This window comes from Oryctolagus cuniculus, chromosome 17 (assembly GCF_051225735.1).
Source record: "Oryctolagus cuniculus isolate XC-2025 breed Fujian yellow rabbit chromosome 17, ASM5122573v1, whole genome shotgun sequence".
In the NCBI taxonomy this organism is placed as follows: domain Eukaryota; kingdom Metazoa; phylum Chordata; class Mammalia; order Lagomorpha; family Leporidae; genus Oryctolagus; species Oryctolagus cuniculus.
Window position 1 is genome coordinate 33,706,013 of NC_142883.1, and position 24,088 is coordinate 33,730,100.

General features: G+C 54.4%; 1 protein-coding gene across 4 annotated transcripts in view; it reads right to left on the reverse strand.

Annotated features, from left to right (window-relative positions):
• Positions 1-24,088, reverse strand: part of RNF43 (ring finger protein 43) — a 66,763-nt gene continuing 42,675 nt past the window's right edge. For 2 of the 4 annotated variants that reach the window (XM_002719265.6, XM_051824781.2), the window contains exons 3-10: positions 16,150-16,272; positions 9,391-9,465; positions 9,151-9,282; positions 8,334-8,438; positions 6,527-6,688; positions 5,909-6,011; positions 4,022-5,359; positions 1-1,453 (exon numbers count right to left, since the gene is read on the reverse strand). In XM_002719265.6, coding sequence (XP_002719311.1) covers positions 1,410-1,453; positions 4,022-5,359; positions 5,909-6,011; positions 6,527-6,688; positions 8,334-8,438; positions 9,151-9,282; positions 9,391-9,465; positions 16,150-16,272 — 2,082 coding nt within the window. In that variant the 3' untranslated portion in view covers positions 1-1,409. Of the gene's footprint in view, positions 1,454-4,021; positions 5,360-5,892; positions 6,012-6,526; positions 6,689-8,333; positions 8,439-9,150; positions 9,283-9,390; positions 9,466-16,149; positions 16,273-24,088 lie in introns of those variants that run through there. The other 2 variants (XM_089317231.1, XM_089317232.1) reach the window with 2 other exon arrangements.

Here is a 24,088-nt window from a genome sequence, read left to right on the forward strand (position 1 = left end):
TTGCATTTATGGATAAATATATTAGCAAATAAATACATTTCTCAACATAGTTGCCTGATTCAAGCATCTTTCTGTCTGGTTCAGATATAAATACCCATGTGGGTGCTTAGCTGCTGTCTTCCCACTCACTGTGAGGGAAGAAAGGGGTCCTGTGCCCACTTTGCCCCCCACATTCACATTCCAAATGGGATAATGCCTGAGGGGCCCGCAACAGGATGCCCTGGGGCTGAATGTCGCCCTAAGGAGGCCCCTTGGCCCTTGCCCACTCGGCACGGGCTGCCCAGGCCAGACTTGCTTGCTCCATGCCCACTCGTGTGCACCCTTTCTGTGGGTCCCTGGCTCGTGTATGGCTTCTACTGGGGAGGCAGGCCTCTGGGCCCTCCAAACCCAAGAGTTACACTTTGCTTTTCCTTTGTTCTCCCCTGATCCTCATCCTTGCTCCAAGACAAAACTTGTCCCAGAGAATTCTTTGCTGTCCCTGCTCAGCTGTAATCCTCCCGCCTCTACCTTCAGTCCATCCTCCCTCTTCTCGGAGGAAGTCTGGGAGAAATTCCCTCCTGTCCATCTGCTGAGAGACGTGAGACGTGCAGACAGGAGCCCTTTCAGGAGGAGTTACTCCCTCCCCACGATGCCCCCCCCCACCCCAGTCCCCAGAGGAACTGGGGCTGCTGGACTGACAAAGGCGTCTGGAGACGGCAGGTTCCATCGTGGGTTCTTCAACGTGCTTGGCCCACTCCAGGGACAGAACTCTACAGCCTGGCTTCCCAGAGCCTCCTCTCTGACTTCACACTGTGCGTCTGACAACCGAAGGACAAGACGCCTGGAAGGAAGGCAGTGCCTGGAGAAGCTGCAGAGCCCCTCGCTACTCCGGGTCCTTTTGCAGAGGAGGAGAGTGATGGAGCTGATTCTGCAGCTTCACTGGGCAGCACCAATGCTGCTGCACCAATGCTGCTCACCCCAGGGAGGAGATGGGACGGGGTCAAGCACTCAGCTGAACCCGCCTGCCGCTGTGAACGTGAGGCCTGGGGCAAGGGAGAGTCGGGAGGGCTGGGGAATGGAGCAGCACCTTTGTAACGGAATGCCTGGCTACCCATAACTAGCTCTGGCCCTCTGAAAAGGGGCCTTCAAGGGATCCAGCCCCCACGTGCACACAGGCAGCAGCTGGTTGCCTGGCGGGACACAGACTTGCTGCACTGGAGATGTGTTCTGCAAACAAGGTGTGGAGCTGGGAGCAGGAAACAGCGCCTCCTGCCATCCACCATTGCCATTCTTCTTCCAGTGGCTCCAGGAACTATGGCCAAGAGGGGTGTTTGCTGAGGTCCGTTCTTCTCTCAGGAACAGGATCCAGCCAGGTAGGGCCCCCCGAGTCATGCAGAGCACACTCTTGGGTGGAGCTAGGCTTGCTCGTCTCACACAGCCTGTTCACACAGCTCCTCCAGCTCCTCCTCTGCGCCTGTGTTTGAGGAAGAGAGAGGTCATTGAGGGTCAGGCTAAGTTCCTTCGTCTCCCACCTGCAAGACAGCGTGCTGGGAGGGGACGGGGGGGGGGGGGGAGGGCGGAGCAAGCCACGTGTCTGGACAAGTGATTAGATTCAAAGCTGAGAGGGGCCTGGTTGGGGCACGGGGAGAGAAAACAACTAAGAGGGAAAAAGAAACATACCACCCAGTGTGTTCCTGGTATTTACTCTTCATTCACTCACGGGATCGGCACTCATTAAGCTTTCAATGTGAATCTGGCCTGCAACCAGGAGCCAAATAGAAGACCAGAAAGACTAAGCAGGGACCTGACAGCTTTTCCGGAGAGAAGGCTGGCGTGCAGATGGTTATTGTGGCCGTGGGACAGGACCGGGGGCACAAGGAGAACAGAGAGGAAGGGGAGGGCCACATCCAAGTGCCGCAGTCAGAAAGGCTTCCTGGAGTGGGGATGTGTGAACTGCCTTGCAGAGTCGGTCTGCGGGATCAGGGAAAGCTGCAGATGTTCCAGCTACAGGAATTGTTTACCCGGTCTGGCTACGGCATGAGGTGGGGCAAGGGAAAGGAAAGAGTAGAAAATGAGGTGGAGCTGGCGCTGCGGCTCACTAGGCTAATCCTCCACCTAGCGGCGCCGGCACACTGGGTTCTAGTCCTGGTCGGGGTGCCAGATTCTGTCCCGGTTGCCCCTCTTCCAGGCCAGCTCTCTGCTGTGGCCCGGGAGTGCAGTGGAGGATGGCCCAAGTCCTTGGGCCCTGCACCCCATGGGAGACCAGGAGAAGCACCTGGCTCCTGCCTTCAGATCAGCGCGGTGCGCTGGCTGCAGCGCGCCGGCAGCGGCAGCCATTGGAGGGTGAACCAACGGCAAAAAGACCTTTCTCTCTGTCTCTCTCTCTCACTGTCCGCTCTGCCTGTCAAAAAAAAAAAAAAAAAAAAAGAAAAAAAGAAAAAAAAGAAAAAGAAAATGAGGTGGGGAAGGAGGCTGGAGGCTGGCTGCTGCCGGAGCCTTGAAGGCCACCCCAGGTTGGATTTTTGCTTGTTGTGGATGACACAGAACGTCTGGAGATTTATGGACAGCTTGTCATAAGGCAGATGGCCCTGGAAGCACCAGGGGGGCACGTGGGTGGGGCTGGGGACACAACCCTCAATGAGCAGGTCGCAGCTTGACATAGCGCCCGGGGAGCCAGGAGTCTCCTGCAGGAATCTTCAGGCTGTGGCTAGGACACCGGCAGCGGCCATCAGTACCGGACTTAAGGAGAAAATGACAGAGCCAGCAGAGACACAGGAACAGCACCTGGCACTGAGTAGGTGTGAGGACTGATCAAAGGGACCCACTGAAACTAGTCTCAGTTTGAAAAATCAAAGGAGGTCACGGAGATCTGGTGCTGGCGACACTGAAAGCACACACACAACAGGGTCTACACACACAGCCCAAGCTTGCATCACACGCTCTGTGGGGCAGTTGTCTGCTAAATGCGACTGTTGGCATGCCTGTCTCCCCACGGACTTGGGGGTTTCCTGGCGGGCAGGTTCCCTGTCCTCAGAGTCTGGCTGTGGTGTGGGATCTAGCACAGGGTAAGCACACAGGGTGGACAGAGGAAATGAATGACTGAGTGAATGATTGACAGCGGTTCTCAGGTCCTGCCTGTAGGATTCCTAGACATGAAGGCCTATGCTTCAGGCTCTCTGGGTACCCTCCCTAGGTGGAAGGGGGTTGCCTAGCAATGGCTGCATTCAAAGAGCTGTGGGCCACCCCCTTGTGGGAGGAGAAGGGGGAGAGTGGGGAGGGGGGCTTTGGAAGCAGGGGAGGATGTGGGGTCTTCAAAACGTTCCTGCTAAATGCATGGTGTGAAAAAGCTACACGTGGATTTCAAGTGTTTTGCCACCCAAATAAACATCTCTTAATTCTGCTTTTCCACAAACTTTTTGAAGTGCCCTTGTCTGGGGCCAACAGCTACCAAGTTAAAGCTGAGAATTGACATTGTCACCAGTAGCAGGGATGTGCTGAGTCCCCACAGAGGGGTGGTTGGCCTTGTCTGTGAGGGTGCTGGGAAGGGAAGCTCCAGTTGTTCTTTCCCCACAGGGTGAGAGGAGAAGATCTAGGGGCCCATGGGACTGCGGGGAACGGCCTCTGATTTCTATTCTTGTTCATCGCGCACATAGATCATCTCACTTGGCCTGGTATTATGGTTACCTGTAATTATTTCTCCTGTCAGATCATGCTCTCCCCAGGGAACACTTCTTGGCCTTCTTTGTATTTGGAGCTAATATTGAGCTATGACCACTGGCAGCGCTCCAAAACACTGATGTTCGAGCTACTGCCCCAAACCTCTAAGCACCCCTTGCTGATGCTTCAGCCATGCCAGTGCCTCCCTCGGGGCCTCCCTGTGGGCTGGCAACTGAAAGAGCAAGGCCCCAGGACTCCAGCCCATGGCCTCTGCTGTGCCAGCTGTTCTTAGCTTCCATCAACCCCTTGCTGGCTGGCTTCCCATCTCGCGACATCCAGCTCTCCTCTCGTCTCCCCACCACACCCACTTCCCCTGGAAACTCACCAGGCTGGGCTGGCAGCACCTGGCAGTGTGGGTAAGGGCATGGCCTGCCCCCTGGGGTGTCAGAACTCCACTCAGAAGGCCCCTCCCCAGGTGGGTGCGGTCCTAGGAGCCGGCGTGGAGTCAGACACAACCACACTGGCTGTGAACTTGAGTAACAGGGGCCTGGGGCTTCCGGTAGCAGCCTCCGGTCCAGGGCTGGAGGTCTGAAGATCAGTGGGTGGGCCTCTGGGGGCCAAGGGTATGCCAGGCTGGGGTTGAAAGGGGGGAACATCTGGCAAGCTGGGTGCACAGTCAAGTCCTGGGCCCGAGAGGCTGGTGGAGGCTCCGAGGGGCAGCCCCGCCGTCTCCGCTGTGGGTGCCGGCCAGGGAGGCTGGATTTCTGCAAGTCATAAAGACTGCTGAGGCTGGGGCTGTGGCTGGAGGCTTCTACAGGGCCGGGGGCTGGCTCCAGGAGGGCCTTGGACCGCTGTGAGTTGGGGAGCTGTCCTGAAGGGGCTGCTGGGTTGGACCTGGTGACTTGCGGATCGGGAGACGGCGGCTCTGGCTGGGGCTGTGTCCGAGGGACTGCAGGCCTGGACTGGGGTGCCCCAGTTTCTGGCCCAAGCTTCCTGCCATGCCACTGGAACCGCTTTTTGTAGTGGTGGTGCCGGTGGCGGTGGTAGTGGACGTGGCTGGAGACCTGGGTCTCCCCTGTGGGCACCACCGAGTCCAAGGAACGGGGCCGGGAGGTCACGCCGGGCTGCACCTCCTCCCCATGGGGATGCGCTTCAGGGCTGCAGTACACCAGGGGGTCAAAGTCACTGCTCAGGGAGCTGCGGAAGGTGGAGCTGCTCCCGTGGATGCCCTGCAGGCTGACGTCCGTGCAGTTGACCACTGAGTCACTGGATGAGCCGTGACAGGGCCCCGAGCTGGAGTCACTGGCCGGCCCATCTGCCAGGTAGCCACTACATTCGGTGCAGTTGCTTTCTCCAGACCCACTGCTGTCATGAGGCCTGGCCCGGCGCAGGGGCCCTGGGCCAGCAGTGGGGTGCTGTGAGCTACATCGGAGGCGGCTCGGCCCCCAGCCCTGTGTGTAGGGGTGCTGGGCCCCTGTCGGGCACTGCTGTTCGCCTGGAGCCCGGGGATGTTGGTGCCGAGGGCCCGTGCCTGGCTCCTGCGATGGAAGACAGGGACGAGGTCGTGGGGGCCGAGCCCCTGCACTCCGGGAAGGGCCCAACAGGTAGGCAGCAGGGAGGTGGTAGTGGGCATGGCCGGGATGCTGGCGAATGAGGTGGAGTCTCCGGCCCGGTTCCTGGTAAGATCGAGAGGGTCCCAGGGACTGGGAAAATGAATCTCCCTCTGGAAAAAAGAACCAAGAGCACAGGTGTTTGACTCCAAAACCCTATGGAGAACACATTCAGGAAGGCGTGGCTGTCATCAAGCTATTAGACTCTGCCACGAGCCATCCCGCACCTGCCTGTGCCCTGTGACTTCTCGCTCCCCCCAGGCCGGCTCTCTGCCCACTTTGCCTCTTTGGGTGAACTAGAGAAAGGTTTTCTTTCCTCGAGATACTCATTCCACTTTCATCTTTTAGAAAATCGTCAGAATATACTGATTTTTGTTAGAATAGGATATTTTATTACCAGAAAATTCAAATAATAAATATACAAATCCCCCAGGTTTAGAATCAACAAAGTCATAAAATACAAATAACTTTTAAAATTATGAAGATGGCTACAGTGCGACTGCCCCTTCCCCTCAGACCAGGCCTCCTTGAGCAGCGCCCAGCGGGAGCGACTGTGGCCATCTGCTTTCTCCCAGCTTCGGGACAGGAACCCTCTCCCAGGGGGAAGCCACATTCTAGACCCATCCGCAGGCACGTGGGGGAGTACCTGGTCCACCTCCTACCTACGATGTTGAACATGCAGAGGGGGCAAGTCCGGTGCTGATGCAGCCAGGGGTCCACGCACGTACGGTGGAATTCATGGAGGCAGGAAATGACTCGTAGCTCCTGGAGAAAACACGGGGGTCCAAACCAAATGTTTCAGTAGCCACAGGAGTGGCCGGAAACCAGGACTCCACCCTCCCCCTCCCCCACTCCACTCCCTCTGGCTCTCCTTCGTGCTATCATCCCCTTGCAAAAGACCTCACCACAGGATAGAACCGTGTGAGCTTTAGTGATGTTATGACCCTGGGCATGTTGCTTAACAGTTTTCTGCTGTAAGGTGAGGATAAAAACTGGAATCTACCCCCACCCTTCAGAGCCCTGGGGCTAACAGGAGATAATGCATCTAAACACGTTCTGGCACTGGTCCCCTCCCAACAAACAGCAGGGCTGTCTCTCAAGAAAGCCAGAGAAAGTAACCAAACCTCAGGGCAATCCCCTACCTCTGCTCCACACAGGACACACTGGACACAGATAACAGCCAGGGCGCCTCTGCCAGCCCCAGGCCTGTCCACCCCCATGGCAGTGGGTCGTCTCCCTTCTCAGCCTGCTCTGCACCGTGAACCACATGCCTGCCATACCTGTCCCTCAGAGAACTCCTCCAGGCAGATGGCACACACCGGGGCTGAGCTGCAGCTGCTACTGGCGTCTGGCCACTCGGCCCGGGCCCTCTTGCAGCTGGCCCGGTACCTCCTGGTGGCCAGCTGGCTGATGGCCCAGGCTGTTCGCTGTTGAAGGGGATCCTGGGGAAGAGGAGTAGGGCTTGGAATGGGGCAAGGGGTTATCTTCCCCCACCACGGGTCCCAGCTTGGTCTCAGGTCCCAGTCGTCCAACTAGATCACGTGGCCAGTCAACCCAGGAAGCTGTCCTTTCAAAGCTCAAGCGTGGCTCTGGCCAGCCCTTGCTCCTGTCACTGACCATTTCCTCCCAGATGACCAAGGAGAGAAACCTGCTGCCTGACACCTCTGCAGGCACTTCCAACCTTACCCGGCCCAACTTCAACTCCTAATCCCACTGACCACCCCAACCACCTACCTGTGCCCACCCCCCAGCCTTCTCCATCTCAGGAAATGGCAATTGCATTCTTTTTTTTTTTTTGACAGGCAGAGTGGACAGTGAGAGACAGAGACAGAGAGAAAGGTCTTCCTTTGCCGTTGGTTCACCCTCCAATGGCAGCTGCGGCCAGCACATCGCACTGATCCGAAGGCAGGTGCCAGGTGCTTCTCCTGGTCTCCCAAGCGGGTTTAGGGCCCAAGCACTTGAGCCATCCTCCACTGCCCTCCTGGGCCACAGCAGAGAGCTGGCCTGGAAGAGGAGCAACCGGGACAGAATCTGGCACCCCGACCGGGACTAGAACTCGGTGTGCCGGCACCGCAGGTGGAGGATTAGCCTAGTGAGCCGCGGCACTGGCCGGCAATTGCATTCTAGTTGCTCAGGCCAGAAACCTTGATTCCTCTCTCTCTGATTCCCCGTTAGTAATCGCGCCATTAGTAAGCCTAGGCTTCACCTTCCAAATATACCCAGAATCGAACTATTCCTCATCCTCTTCCCTCTGTCTCCCTAATCCTAGCCCCCACTGCTGCCATGTGGATTCCATTTCTAGTCTTGCCTCCCTGTGGTCTCTCCTCCACATGGCGGCAGGAGGGATCATGTTAAAACTCAAGTCAGATCATGGCCCCTCTTCTGCTTAAAGCCCTCCGATGGTTCCCACTTCACCCAGAGGAAGACCAAAGTTCTGACAATGGCCTGAACAACCCAATACAGCCGGGCTCCATGCACTCCCTGACTTCGCCTGCTGCAGTACCGTCTCGCCTGCTATGTTTCCACCACACAGCCTTCGTACTGTTGCTCCGACCCGCCAGGCTCACTTCTGCCTCAAGGCCTTGGCACTGGCTCTTCTCTCTTTTTCGGTCACTTTCCTCCGGATCCCTGCACAGATCACGCCCTCGCCTGCTTACAGCCTTTATCACATCATCTCAGCGTGGCCTTCCCTGGACTTGCTTTCAAAAACTAGCCCTGGGCCCACTGCATTCTCTCTCCGCTTTGCTATTTTATTTTTCTCCACAGCATAAACCCCCACCTAGACTGTCACATATTTTTACTTAGTATTTGATTTGTTATCTGGTTCTTTGTCATTTTGTTCATGCACTATCCTCAGCAGTGCCTGACACCTAACAGGAGCTTGGTTTGATGAATGAATGAATGCATGAACAAAAGAACAAATGGAGGGAGGCTGCTGGAGCTCAACAAAGACAGATGCTGGGGTGTGTACACGTGACCCATCTCATGGGCATAAGGGCATCTGCCTTCCACACATTCTCCTGCCCACTCCCCACCCTCCCACACCAGTCCGCACACCAGCCTCTCCAGGGAGCCCGCACTGCTCACCGGCCTGCTGTGGCGGGGGCGGCACCGGATCCGCAGCACTGAGGCCAGGATGACCACAAAGATGGTGCCCACCACCGTCAGGAGGATCCACACATCGTAGTCTGGCTGGGGAAGTGAGCAGAGAGGGAAAGGGTCATGGTTCTGGAAGGAGCCCTGGAGATCCATAAGGAGCCTGGAGTTCCCATGTCTGCTACCCGAGATGCGGTCCCCCTCTGCCCATGGTCCTCGTGGGAGAGGGTCATCCAGGTGTCCACTATGGGAACCACGACCTGAAAACCCAGGTGAAGGCAAGCCGGGAAAGGGATCTGTCCACCAGCGAGGAGCTGCTGCCCTTTTGTAATGCAACAAACTCTTACCCAGGGCTTACTGGGTGCCTGGGGATGGGCCTGGCTCTAGGCGTAGGACAAAACAAGACACAGCCCCAGCCCACCTGCTCAGTCTGCCTTCACCAGGTGGGGTGAGGACAGAGTAGGGAGCAACCAGCACCCTCAGGAGGAGAGCAGAGAGGGGGAGGCTTCCTGCCCACCAGGGATCAAACTGGCCAGGGGCCATTCTGACTCTGCTACTCCGAGCCATGAAACCACAAAGCTGAAAAGGACTTCAGAATGCATCTGGTCCAATCTGTTCATTCTGCAAATGAGGTCCAGAGAGGGGCAGACACTCACGCAGGGGTGATGGGTGCCATTGGACTACATGGCTTTCGCTTTCTAGTGTCTCTTTCAGCTCAGGAGTTTAAGGACTTTTGGCAGAGTAGTCCCAGGACCAAGTGGGGGTGAGAGCAAGAGCTGAGTGGGGTCTGGGGGTCTTCTCTGCTTACCCAGGCCGGGGGCTCCTTCAGCTCAATCCTCACGTGGGCCTTCTGGTTCTTGTACACAAACTCCATCAGCTTCTCGGCATCGTGACCCCAGATCAACACCACCGGCCAAGTCAGCCCCAGCGGCTGCTGCAGCTGCAGGGGCAAGGAGCCCACACGGGCTGCTGTGACTTCCCCTCCCCCCAGCAGCTTCATCCTCCTCCATCCAGCCCCTGCCTCCAACTCCCCACTGTCCCTGGGTACCTGCTCAGCAGCAGCTCGGTCCTCGGTGATGTCAAAGAGGACAGCACTGGCTCCTCGCTCACCTGCCATCCGGGCCTGTGGGGACACGGGGCAGGGATTTGGCCGGGGTCACAGAAGGACGCAGGCCATCTATGGCCCAGCCTCGCCCCCTCTCAGTTTTCTGCACACACTGCCCAGTCACGTTTATATAGGCAAGGGACCCATGGGACTGCCCTACCCTGCCCCGTGAGCCCACCCGGGAACCACTGCCTTCACGGGACAGCTTTCAGTCTGCCCTTCTGTAATGGAGCAAACTCTTCTCCAGGACCTACTGGGTGCCTGGTGGTGGGCCTGGCTCTAGGGCCTAGGACAAACAAGACAGCCCCTGCCCTCCCGCTCAGTCTGCCTTCACCAGGCGGGGTGAGGACAAAGGTAGGGAGCGACCAGCACCCTTGGGAGGGGTGCAGAGAGGGTGTAGCCCAGCCGGACAACAGGGGCCTGCAGGGTAGCCCCCAGCTCAGGCAAAGTGCCAAGATCCTGGGACTCGACTCTCCCCTCAGGCCTCTGTGATAAAGTCCTGTCACAGCCCATCTCCCTCTTTCCCTGCCAACCTTTTTCTAGCTCCATTCAAGGAGTCAGAGGGGCTCCTGTCCAGGACTCCGCCCTCCATCCTCTCCCGTTGGGTGCCATTAGAGGCTCGAGCAGGGTGGGGCTGTTCCCACAAGGAGACCACCTTGCAGCCGTGTGCATGATCCCCGCGCGGGCCCCAGGAGTAGGCTCACAAAGCAGAATTCACCAACCAAGCAGAGCAGAGAGCAAACCAGGGGAAGGCAGGAGGGTGAGCACAGCAGCCAAGGGTTGGGTGGAGGCACGAGGGGGAGTCAGCAGCTTGTCCAGGCCTTGGTGCTGGGTCTCCTAGCCCACCACTGCCATGCTCCTGCTCCCCCCCTGGAGCAGAGGTTCATCTTATAATGGCATCAGGCTACCACTCTCATACTGCTGGGGCCCCTGCAGGGAAGGGGTTAATCCTTCTGCAAGTAGTGGTGGCAGGAAGAGGAGCCAGTGCTGGGACTTACTCAGACTCTCAGGCTTTGATCTCGGCTTGCCCTCCCAGGGAGAGCCTGTTAAGGCAGGTCTCCTGCCAGGCAGGCTGGGAGCAGCTCCTGGCTCCCACTCCCTGCTCCCCACTCCTCAGGCAGCGGCAGGGGCCAGGGGCCCCCTCTGAACCCACTGCCTGCAGGCAGGAGAGCCATGGCTGGGTGGTGGAGACACTCAAGTGGGGCCCCATTTTGATCGGATGGTAGCTTCCCTGTTCCTTCACCCCCTTTCCTTGGGAGATGGGCCAGACCCTCTACTGGCACCCAAGCCCAGCCTGGGTCCAGGCTCGCCAGGCTGACTGGAAATTCATGGGCCTCAGAATGGAACTGCTGAAGATATCAAGAGGTCACAGCTTCCATCTTCCCACCCACTGGCTCCCAGGAAGCCCACCCCGCCTTTGGTGACTGCCTGCAGGCCCCTCCCACCTTCTGCGTCCTCCAAGCAAGGGCTCAGGAGCAGCGCCAGCAGACAAGCAGTTCCTGGGAGGGGATTGTACTAGCTGTCTCCTGCTCCAGGGACTTGGTCCAGGGCTAGGAGAGGTGACCCAGTTGCCATGGAACTGGGACTCCCAAGTCCTCAGGGTTCCCACCCCAGAACGAGACCCTGGGCCAGCCGGGCCTGGAAGAGCATGGCGAAGGGAAAGGCTTACTGCTTCGGAGACTTTCTTACTTCCCCACCCTCTTCTCTTTGAAGAATTGGGGTAGGAACAGTAGAATGCAATTACCGTGCCATTCAAACACCCCAGCCCATCACAGCCCATAATTACAAAGCTGTAAAAGTGATCAAAGAGCCCAGAGAGTTGGCCAACAGGGGAAAACAAACAGGACTTGCAGGCAGTGGGTTCCTGTGTCCAGAGTTCTAGGAAAGAAAAGATTAGGGGCCAGATGGCAGCCTGATGAGGGGCCATCCGTGCTTCCTGTTCACCTGCACCCAAGAAAAGGGGCAGCAGGAAGAAGAAAGGGCTTCTGGGGGAACTAGAGGCTGGTCAGCAGGTGTGTGTGTGTGTGTGTGTGTGTGTTTGTGTGTGTGCGTGTGTGCGTGCATTCCCTCAAGACAGGAAGCCTCAGCTTTGGAAAGACAACGCAGAGACCTCTTGGAAGCTTCAGAGTGGGTCAGCCCTGGGGCCAGTGGACAAGGCTGCCAGTGGCTGTGAGCAACAGCAGCCAGAGAGGGAGTGCAGTGGGAGCCAGAGCAGGGAGAGCCAGCTGGTATCCTGTCCCTTACTCGCTGGGCTCACTGGTCAGCTGCTGCACCTCTCTGGGCCTTAGAGTTCCCTCTCCATGCCACACAAGTCTCTGTCTGTCTCCTGCTCATTAAAATTGACTATGCACCTACTGTGCACAGGGCCCCAAGCCAGGGAAGGCCAGACTCTCCAGAACAGCTCATAAACTAGGCGTGGAGATAAGGCACACATGTACATAAAATTATAACGCTGACAACAGTATTATACAACACAATGAACAGAACAGTCTAGTAGTTTTCAAACCTTTGTCACTTCAAAATGTCCTTCCCGCCACTATTAGCCTCCCACAAAACCTGACATCAATCTTCAACACACAAAGCCGATACAAGTGAGGCGGGAGGAGGGTAGGGGTAGGAAGGCCCCTCAGTCGCCGCATCCTCCGAGTCACCTCCGTGAAATCTAGCCTTGGCAGAGCCTGGTGCTGAAAGCCTGCGCAGAGACCCCAGCTGCTGGAGGTGTGCCAGGAGGGAGGGATTCCTGCTCTTCCCCGGGCTGGCTGGGCTGGGCCTGCCAGGAAAGATTCAGTACAAGAAGACGGATCTACCTGGGCCGGAGAGCAAGGCAGGGGAAGGTACAAGGTGGCAAGGATCGGAAAGAAAGGAGAAAGGGGCTAGCGTTTGACATAGCAGGTAGGTGCCACTTGGGACCACTGCATCCCCTACAGGAGTGCCCGGTTTGAGTCCCAGCTCTGTTACCCATCCCAGCTCCCTGCTGATGTGCACCCTGAGAGGTAGCAGGTGATGGCTCAAGTCACTGGGTCCCTGCCACCCACCTGGGAGACCCAGACTGAGTTCCTGGCTCCTGGCTTTGGCCTGACCCAGCCTTGCAAACACATGAGGAGTTGAACCAGTAGATAGAAGATGGCCCTGTCTCTCTCCCCCTCTTCCTTTCAAGTGGAACAGGTGAAAATTTTTAAGAGAGAGGAGGAAGGAAAGCCACTCTGCCCAGACTGCCTGGGTTTGAATCCTGGCTCTGGTACCAACTTACCAGCTTTGAGACTTTGGACAAATCAGTTAACTCCTCTGTGCCTCAGTTTCCCTTTCTGTATGCTGGGATAACAATCTGACTCTGTGACCAGAGTTCTAGGAATGAAAAGCAAGATTCTGGCAGCCTTCATCAGAGTTCAACTTCATAGAGTCGTGGGGAGGAGTACATAAATGAATCTGTGTACAGCACTTACAGTAGTACCTAGCACATAGAAATGTTCTTTAAGTATCAGTTATTATTACATCAACTAAGTGCTTTGCACACATGGCTTCATCTACTCTTCATGATCCTACAAGGCACTCACCCAGCTCCACTTCTGAGTTGAGGAAACTGAAGCTCGGAGAGGCTGAACAACTTGTCCAGGGCCACCAGCTAAAGGCAGCAGAGGCAGGATTCCCACCCAGGACCTGAGTCTCCAGAACGCCTCTGCTGAACGACCAAGCAGGGCTTGCCCCCACCAGATCTCGCGCCTGCCAGGCAAAAGGCCACTGGGCTAGGCCAGGCATGAGGCGATAAAGGCCTGGCAAATCACAAGGATGGCTTGGAGCTGCTAATAAAGAAACAGAAACTGATCTGGGTGACTGGATCGAGGGTGGTGGGCGTGGTGACAAGAATGGAAGAGTCCAGAATTACTGGGTTTGAGAGAAGAACAAGATATAACAAAAGAAAGGGAAGAAAAAACAAACACACAAAAAATCCCAACCTTGTTTAATCTAAACGCATGGGTTGGTGCCAATGATGATGACAGTAACGATAACTGCAACGATTTATTGAGTGATTCCTAAATGCTTGGCAGAGAGCTACTGGCTTCCGTCTGTACTGTCTCATTAAACCCTCATAACTACTTAAAAGTCCTATTACTTGTCCCCTTTGACAGACGAGGAGACAGAGGCCCAGAGAGGGGAACTAACGCACCCAGGTCACATAGAGACAGCAGGAGCTGTCCTTTAAATACAGGGCTGTCTGGTCTGAAAGCCCCAGTTTGGTCAGTGGTGATGGTACCACTGGGACCAAGAGGAAGAGCCAGAGCAGAGCTGATTGAGGATGGTGGTTTCCAAATCCTTCCTCCGCAAAGACCTCACCTGTCTCTGACCCTGCCCATGAGCCATATTAAACACATACACGGGGGCAGGAGTGTGGCACTAGCGGGCTGAGCTGCTACTTCAGATGCCCACACCCCACATCAAAGTGGGCACTGGCATAGCGCTTAAGACAATGCTTGAGATGCCCACATCCCATATCAGAGTGCCTGGTTGGAATTCCAGCTCCTCTGTTTTCAATCCAGCTTCCTACTAAGGGGGACCCTGGGAGGCAGCAGTTGATGGCTCAAGGACCTGGGTCCCTGACACCTGCGTGGGAGACCTGGATGGAGTTTCAGGCTCCTGTCTTCAGCCTGGGCCAGTCCTGGGCTATTGTGGGCATTTGGGGAGTAAACCAGCAGGTGGACACTCTCTCCCCAGATTGTACCTGTCTCTGTCTCTCTGCCTTTCAAATAAAATGAAAATAAAATAAGTAATATTTTTAAAAGAAACCACTAGTGGGGCCAGCACTGTGGTTAGTGGGCTAAGTCTGCCTGCAGTGCCAGCATCCTATACGGTGCTGATTCGAGTCCTGGTTGCTCCTCTTCTGATCTAGCTCTCTGCTATAGTCTGGGAAAGCAGTACAAGATGGCCAAGTGTTTGGGCCCCTATACCTACATGGAAGACCTGGAAGAAGCTCCTGGCTCCTGGCTTCTGTTCAGCTCAGCTACAGTGGCTGTGGCCATTTGGGAAGTGAACCAGTGGATAGAAGACCTCTCTCTGTTTCTCCCTCTCTCTGTAACTCTGCCTTTCAAATAAATGAATAAAATCTTAAAAAAATAAATAAATAAAAAAGAAGAAGCCACTAGAGAGCAATTTCCAGAGAGTGATGATGGGAGGAGTCAGGCAAGGAGGGAATGCAGAGGAAGAAGCGAGGGCCATGGTTACAGGGCAGCAGCCAAGGTACTGTTCTAAACCCCATCCGTGTTTTTGTTATGGTGTTTGTTTTAGCTCAGGCATTACTAGGCGCTTGACATACATTATTGTCATCTTCATAATAATCATGGGATAGGGCATAAAAGTCCCATTTTATGACGACAGAACAAAGGCCCGACAGAAGGGCACTGAGCACGCTTCTTGCTTCACAGTGTCTGTGAGCATGTCTCAGGCCTGCAGGGGATGCCAGGACCCGTGCGTGTGTGAAAGCAGGCGCTGCTCTGACACGGCAGCAGAACCTCTGGGCGGTTCTAAAAGCCTACTTACACCTTTCTGTAGTGTCCAGAGTAAACAAGCACATATTACCTCTGAATAGGTAAGGAGAAGAAAAAGCAACAGAGCAGTGAGCTTCTCTGAACCCTCCTTCCCCATCTCTCTCTAACACGTCCCCCTCACGCTGCCTAACGCAAAGCAGATGCTGAGCAGCTGTGTAGCAAAGTACTGAATGAACAACACTGATCCAAACTGCACAAATCGGGGCAAGCGACCATCACCAGAAGCAGGACAGCTTCGCCCTCACAAAATTCTCTGCCACTGGGACCCTCCCAGCATTGTGGAGATGCCACACCCACCAGTTCAGAACTGGCCCACATCTCTGACACTCAAAGAGGGAAGAACCCAGGCTGGGGCTGGTGCCGGGGCACAGTAGGTTAATCCTCTGCCTGCGGCGCCGGCATCCCATATGGGCATCGGTTCAAGTCCGGCTGCTCCTCTTCTAATCCAGCTCTCTGCTGTGGCGATGGCTCAGGTGCTTGGGCCCCTGCACCCGCGTGGGAGACTGGGAAGAAATACCTGGCTCCTGGCTTCAGATGACTGCGGCTCTGGCCGTTGTGACTATCTGGGGAGTCTACCTCTGTCTGTAACTCTGCCTCTCAAATAAATAAAATCTTAAAAAAAAGACAAAATTAAAAAGAAAAAGAACCCAGGCTGCTTCCTTGAGGCTTCCCTGATGATCAGGAAACCCCCAGGGATTTGGACCAAGGCTGGGGGTCCACTCCCTTCTCTCACTCTCCCTGGAAGCAGGATCCTCTCCGCTAAGGACACCTGCTAGTGCCCATGCCATCTAACCACCCTCCGCACACACACTCAGCGCACAGGGCAGTGGCTCCGTCTCTGCTGTTCTCACACAGAGCTCAGGAAATGCTTCTGGAAGATGGAAGAAGTCATCCGCTGCCCCACTTTGGTCTGGTGCTGGGCAGGGCCGGGGCTTAGGAACTCAGGTGATGGGGGAAGGTGGGGGTGAGGCACCTGCCAGGATGAAAGTCAGAAAGTTGTGCTAGTGCTGGTTGATGGCGAAAGCACCCCTCAGACCCAGCGTGGGTCGGGTGACCCTGAGGGAGTCAGGCACCTCACTCTTAGGAGACAAGGAGGACAGAGCCCCTCACAACTGGGAGCTGGGTGAAATTCAGGGCGTGTGAAGGTCAAGTGTGGATCTACCTTGCTGGCCAGCGACAGGCAGGGGCGAGGGGCCCGGCGGGGGCTCTCCAGCTTGACGATGCTGATGAATCCAGGCTCCAGATTGTCGTCATCACTGGCATTGCACAGGTACAGGGGGTGGGACTGCAGGGAGAGACAGACAGACTTGGGTTAGGGAGACTCTAGGGAGCAGCAGTGAGTGGTAGGAACCACACAATTCCACACGGTTGCAGGCAGGCACCAGGCATGTTTCTGGGTACTATGAGGGGAGCCTTATAACAGGATGGCTGATGGGAAGCTACCACCAGCTGTCCTTGCAGGGGGACTGGGGCCAAGGATGCAAGAAGGTGTCCCAGAGGGGCCCTGAATGAAGAGCCTGCTGCAAAGCAGCTCCAACAACACAGGGTGCCTCTCCAGGCGCAGCCTGTCTCCCCTCCACAGCCTTCTACCTACTCCAAAACCTGCAGGCCAAGAGAACATCCACATGTTCCTCTACCAGTCCCTTCAGAAGCCTGCTTCGGTCCTTGGTCCCCAAGGGCAACACTGGGTGCTGCAGGGACTTCTGCTTCCTCAGCAAACTCCAGCAGCTGCTGCCCTGTGCATTCCCATCTCTCGCAGGGCTTGGGTCTTTTCACTCCGCACTGCCTCTCTTCTTTCACTATGCTCCCCTGCATCTGCCCCATGCCGTGCCATAGGGGAGTGCCAGTTCAGATCCTGGCTCCCTGCTTCCCAATGTGCTTCTTGCTATTATGCCTGAGAGGCAGCAGGTGACGATGGCCCAAGAACTTGGGTTTCTGTCATCCATATGGGAGAGCAGGATGGAATTCTGGGTTCTGGGCTTCAGCCTGGCTCAGCCCTGGCTATTCTGGGCAGACAGAAGATCTCTCTCTCTCTCTCTCTCTCTCTCTCTCTGCCTTTCAAATAATAAATAAAACTGCTTTTGAAAGAATCAAGCACTATGAGAACAAAGTATGAATTATTTGCTCTTGGTTCATCCCATAGGCCAGGGATCCCATATGGTTGAAACCCAGTGTTTCCTGGCAAGGGGGTTCCTGCTAGGAAGCTGCCCACCCTTCCCTCTCCACGGCTACTGCAGTCTGAAAGATTCCAGAAAGAACCAACCGAGGAACCAGAGAGGACCTTGAACTCATGAAGATGTTTAAGAAGATGATAATGTTGATGACGGATTTAAAAGCACAGTCACTTTCCAGAGACACTCTCAGGCTATTCTCTCTGCCTCACTGCAGCCCCTGGAGCCCAGCAGGTTCTCTGTAGATATGTCCCACCTTGCTTTACATTGTATCCTTGTGGATAAGAATCTCTGGGTCAGAGGTGCTGAGCTGAGAAGCAGTTCCACTCCCTGTCTCTGAAGGTAAGGATTACTACTCTGGTGGTTTTCAGGATGGGAGAAACGTGATGCCCCTCAGGCCCTAGAAAAAAGGCTGGGTCATGAGGCTGGAGCTGTTTGCACTGTCCACCTACCCCACAGGCATCTGTTCGATTTTTAATTCTGCCAACACCGCAGGCCCCCTTGGGGCCAGGCAGTGTACAACACTGTACATGTCCTGGGCCGTCAGTGCCGAGGCAGACAGGCAGCTGGGAAGACAAACATGCAATCGCAGGGTACTGTGATGCTGTGACGCAGCCTGGGCAAGGGTCTGTGAGAGGACACACGGGGGGGGGGGGGGGCACTAATAATCCCAGAGTGGAAGGAGAGAGCTTTTCACAAGAAGTGACTTGACCACTTCCTCAGAGGTGTTCACTCAGGGCACCAACAAAAGGGGTCAGGGTGGGAAGGCAGGGGCCCGGCTGAGGAAGCCACCTGTGCCGCAGCATGGAGGCAGGGGGTTAAGTCAGACTGTGAGCATGAAAGGGGAAGGCCAGCAAGGGTGAGGCCTGGGAGCCAGGCCCACCAGATTTGCATCTGAAACGGATTCCCTCATGACTGGTCAGCTCCTCCAACAGAACAAAGATGTGAGACTGGCCTTCAAGAAATACAAATTTCAGACAGAAACCCATGCTTTGCTTTTTGACCTGCCCACGAGTACCCCAAGGTCAAGCTTTCCCCATGATGACTCCAGGACACCTCTCACTGACCGGAGGTCACTGGGAGAGGGGGAAAGTCACTTGGGCGCAGAGCAGTGTTACGGATTGAATAGGATCTGGCTCCCCCAATTCATACGGACTTTAACCCCAAAGTCTTGTGGTAACGGTTAACGAATTAGTGATTGATGGTCTAAGAGCAGAGGCTTCATCCAATTACAGTGTCTGAAGGTAGGGCCTTTGGGGAGTGACTGGAAAAGGTTGGGGTGGAACCCTCTGCAGAGAGGGACGGTGCTTCCCGTCTCTCCCTGCTTCCTGCTGCCCGGGAGGTTGTCCCTCACCATCCTCCTGCCTCCCCAGGTGCCTCAACCAACAGGGCCGCCAGTGTTGGACTGGGAACCTGCACACTGTAGGCTGAAGTAAACCTTTACTCCTAGGTTGTTCCACTCGGATGTGGATGTTTTAGTTAAAGGAAGGAAAGGCTGTCATGACACAGCAGTCTCTACAGAGGGACTTGAGAACAGATGACCACCACCCTGCCCCCGGGCCCTCCCGGGAACCAGCATCCACAGAGTGATGCCATCCTGTAGAATTCCTCTGACACGGCGGAAGGTGAAAACCTGGTCTCAGCGTCACCACTCCAGCCTGGTTAGGAACAAACAACTACTGGAAGGAGGAATGGCAGGAAATTAACCCACTAAGGAGCCTCCTGCAGGCTAGGGCCCTGGATGTTATCTCTGTTATCTCACTACAAGGAAGGTGCTACCGTCACCACCTACACTCAGAAAAGTGAAGACCACACAAGATTAGAGCTGTCATGGACTTCACATGAACACAGTCAACCCTATGTTGTCTATGCTAATAGTACCAAGGATGAAGATAACACCAGCTTATCTCTATGGAGTAAATACCATGGGTCAGGGACTGTTCCAGACACTTTGGTGTATTAACTCTTTTTTTTTTTTTTTTTTTAAAGATTTATTTTACTTATTTGAAAGGCAGAGTTACAGAGAGAGGGAGAGACAGAGAGAGAAATTGTCCACCTGATGGTTCCAGGGCTAGGCCAGACTGAAGCCAGGAACCAGGAGCTTCTTCTAGGTCTCCCATGTGGGTGCAGGGGCCCAAGGACTTGGGCCATCTTCCCCTGCTTTCCCAGGCCATTAGCAGGGAGCTGGATTGGAAGTAGAGCAGCCAGGACTCGAATTTGTATCCATATGGGATACCAGCATCAAAGGTGGCGGCTTAACCGGCTACGCCACAGAGCCAGCCCACATATTAGCTGTTTTTATCCTCATAACACCACTATGGGTAGAAACTACTCTTTGAAAGGATCTATTTATTTGAAAGGTAGAGGTGTGTGTGTGAGAGAGAGACAGTGAGAGGCACAGAAAGAGAGATATCTTCCATCCCCTGGTCAGAAGAAATAGAAAGAAATAGTAACCTAAAGTAATTTTTTTTTTTTTTTATTTTTTGACAGGTAGAGTGGACAGTGAGAGAGAGAGACAGAGAGAAAGGTCTTCCTTTGCCGTTGGTTCACCCTCCAATGGCCGCCGCGGCCGGCGTGCTGCAGCCGGCGCACCGCGCTGATCCGATGGCAGGAGCCAGGAGCCAGGTGCTTCTCCTGGTCTCCCATGGGGTGCAGGGCCCAAGCACCTGGGCCATCCTCCACTGCACTCCCTGGCCACAGCAGAGAGCTGGCCTGGAAGAGGGGCAACCGGGACAGAATCCGGCGCCCCGACCGGGACTAGAACCCGGTGTGCCGGCGCCGCTAGGCGGAGGATTAGCCTAGTGAGCCGCAGCGCCTGCCTAGTAACCTAAAGTAATTTTTAAAAATTAAAAAAAAAAGAAATTAAGAACAATTTACATTAGATTTTGAAAACATGATGCCGTTCTTCAACTCATTCTTACTAATTGTGTGCTCCTAAAGCAAAAGGGTCCAAATACAAGTTCCCGGAATGCTCATGGGTACCCCCAGGCCTCTGTCCCCATCCCTCCGCTCTTTACTCTTCATGCTGTCTCTGGTGACCCCAGCTGACCCCATGGCCTTGGTTTCCACACAGAAGTTGCGGATTACACACGCACAGCCCAGTCTTGTGCCCCAAATCCACATGAGAGATTCTCAAAAGGTTCATGGAAATGCATGTTATGTAAAAATAATGCATGGACTTCATATACATTTTGCATCAAAATAAATTCAACTCCATGTTCTACCAACCTTTGACGCCCCCTCCAATGTGCAACAGCCCCGCTCCCTGGACATTTTTACCTCGCGATCCTTAAATGAAACCCCTCAGACTTATCATGTTCAACATGAGCTCACCATTCTGACCCCCAAACCTGCTCCTTCAGTGTTCCCTGTCTTGGGGACTGGAACCACTTACTATCCACTATTATCCAACCAGTCTCCAAATTCTGACAATCCTACCTCCTAGATACTTCTTTTCTTTGTCCTGTTTCCTCCATTCTCCTGTGGCTACTCTATTACAGGCCACCCTCGTCGCTATCCTGATTGACTGAAACGCCCTCTTAACTAGATCTCACTACCATATATTGCAGCCAAAGTGCTCCAAGACACTCAGTGGAGCATGCTACTCTTCTGCAAGAGTCTCTGAGCAGGGTCCCCAGAGCTCCTGCAGTGAAGCGTGCACGCTTAAACGCAGCTCCAGAGGCCCTGCCATTGCCTTCCCATTCCTCTTCACCCCTAATGTCTCATGCTCCAGAAATTACTTCTTTCATTTCCCTAAACACTTTTGGTTCTTGCTGCTGGCCAGTCAAAGCCTACTGAAGTGTCTGCCTCCGTGCCTCTCCCCTCCAGGCTACCACCGAGTCTGTCCTGCCGCTTCGGTGGGGGGTGCAAGCTAGATACTCAATGTTTGTTGATGAAAAATAGAAGGTCTGCAATCAGATAACCGCTAGTCAGCCATTAAGACAGCAGCCCGCACACCCAAATCCTGCTAACGGTTGCTCTGGGAGAGCGTACAGAGAGGGCCTTAGCATCCAACACTCAATCACAGGGTAACACAGGGAGACACCGAGTTTGTCTTTCGCCACGGTGGAAGAATGGGAACGAGAGCTGTTTAACATATTCTGTTGTGTGTTGTTTCCCTCCTTCATTTCCAAGAAGGCTGCCTCACCTGCTCTTTCCCTGTCTCAGGGCATCTGCCAAAAGCAAATGCTGCTTACAGCCTGCCCCTTCCTGGCTTTGGTGAGACGCTGGGCCACTGAGGAAGCGCGAACGTCCTGAAGGCTCGGACGAGTGTGTCGTGGGAGCCGCGAGCTGAGCAGGGGGTGTCTGCAGGCGGCGCTCCTGGGGACGAGAATAAGTGGGTGTTGGGTTCTAGGAGGCCAGGAGCTGGCAGAGATGAGGGTCCCAGGGACTCCAGGAGACACTTGTGTTTGGACAAGGGACATCTTTGTAGTGTCCAGAACAAGTATCAGAGGGCTCCCTTGGATACTTAGGACTTTTATGCTGCTCTGTGAGGGGACGCTCCCTTGAAAATAAATACCTGCCCACCTAGTGGGACAGGGTCTTGACGTCAGATTGATAGAAAGAAAACCAAGGGGGGCCAGTGCTGTGGCCTGCGACATTGCTTCCCATATCCGAGGGCTGGCTCCTGTCCCCGTCCCAGACTGCCCTGCTTTCATCTGGGGAGTGAACCAGCAGACGGATCTCCAGCTCCCTCTCTCCTTCTCTCCCCCCACCCCGTCACTCTTTCAAATAAATAAATAATACACGTCGTTTTTAAGAGGAAAGTCACATGGTATTTTTTGTGCAGTCATGTTTGAGAACCATATTCACTACACTTTTGTATGGTTTGATTGTTTTACAGCAAGTATTTTTCAAGTGTTCTCAGATTAAAAGCAACAACAACGACAAAACAGCCGTTCCAGCCAGGCCTCTGTTTATCTCCTAACGCGGCAGTGTCTGTCTTCTGTGGGGGTCACCAGGGACTGTCTCTGCCCTCCTCTCCAGGGGATTTTCAGCTGGGAAGAGGGCTCCCTAGGAGAAGGCACATCCAAATGTCCTTGCCCACTCGGGCTGCCAGGTCTCCCATCGTTGTCGTGGGGGATGATCCAACATGTCCTCCTGGTGACACGAGACAATCAAGAGAAAGTGATTTTGGGATTTGGGGAGAGGGTGGTGAGTCTACATCTTCTTGAGAGGCCAGCAGTTGGGACACCCCCATCTCCGAGGCAGCCACAAGGGGCAAATTAAGGGGAACTCACTCTCCCAGCCTAGGTCATCCTGACTCAGGATCTGGCTTCGCACATACATTTTACACCTCTGTGAGCTTGCCTATGGAGGACTGTGCTATATTGTTCCCTCTTTCCCACCCCTGACCTGTGTAACCTTGGGCAAGTTACTTAACCTTTCGCAGCCTCATCTGATTATGGTGTAGACTGGAGGTGCTGGCTGTAATTGCCCACATAGCGCCTGACTCTCAGCAAGTGCTCAGTAAATGGTGGCTGCTATTACTGCATCTGTAATAATAAACCCCTCCTTATTCCTGGAAGGGACAGGGCCCTTTCTGACTCCTTCCTCTCTAGGCAATCACCAGAGCCTCAATGCCAGCGTTCCACAAGGCGCAGTCTGGGACAGCTCATTATCCACGGTCACTTCCCTCCTGTTCTCAGCCCTCCAAACCCCACTGAACAAGCTCTTCCAGTTCTCAGCCTGCCTCCTTCCCATGCAGGAAGCTATGTGATCTCATTACCTCCTCACAAAGGGCATTCCAGGGCTCGCTGAGCCCCAAACTTAATGCTGATCTCCCTTTATCCACAGCATCGGCTGCTCTTGGGGTGTGTACTTTTGCAAGCAATTCTCTGCTGTCTCCTGTTTCCCAGCCACTCTCCTCCCCCCACCCTCTGCGGCAATAATCTTAGCTCTCTGATTCCAGGTACAGACCTTCACCTGGGCCTTGGACAGGTAACTTTACTGCCGGCCACAATTTTGCCTTTGTAATCAGGAACATTGGCCAGGCATCAAAGGCATCCTTCTCCCCATTTCCTCTTTTCAGATTTTATAATCGTCTTCTCCAGTGCAACCTCCTTTACTTGAACTTAGAACCGCCTGACTTTTATCTCGGGCAGCAGAACACGCCAGCACCATAAAGTAAAGCTTCCCTGCCAGGGGTTGGGAAAAATAAGATTGGCCTGAAGTTGCGGCTTCCAGTTCCCAACACCAGAGCAGCCTCCAACGAGGTTCAGTTTGGTAACCTTGCCCTGTAGTTACAGAGCCGAAGTTCACATTGAAGGCAGGGAGATCCTAACGGTGATCATTTAGGCTTGGATTTGGGAACCTCTGGACCCCTTTCCCATCCTTACATTACCTGGCTGCTGTCTCTTTGAGATGGCTGGGTTTCCTAGTGAATCAGGGCAGGAGTTTGGGGAGTGTCAAGGTGAGCTTGTTCTGCTGAACCATCTACATAAGTAAAGTGGATTCCTGCTCCATTTCGTGATTTTTAAAACCATGGAGGAAAATAATGTTGGTGGAAAGACTGAGATATAAGCTTAGGCCATCTGAAGGGAGTGGACTTGTAGAGGATGGCTGACACAGGCCCCCAACAGTCCTTCCCTGAGCCAGGAAACACCTGGAGAGGTAGGGGTGCCGGTGAGCAGGACAGCTGACCAGAGTAGAAATCAAATGTGTCAGGAACTAATATGAGCACAGTGGCAAAGTCTCAGAAGAAAAACCAAGCTCATGCAGAATCCAATGTGGGGTTTTGCATATCATAGACCCTTAGTATTGAGAGAAAGAAGAAATACAACTTGATCTGAAGCCAGTTGCCATGCAGTTTATAAAAGAGATGTGAATTTTTAACAGTTGAGCCTGGTTCATACCTATAAGGGAGCTTCAAATTTTTTATAAATGAGAAAAGTAAGACTCAAGTTATGGACTGCCCGTGGCTACACACTA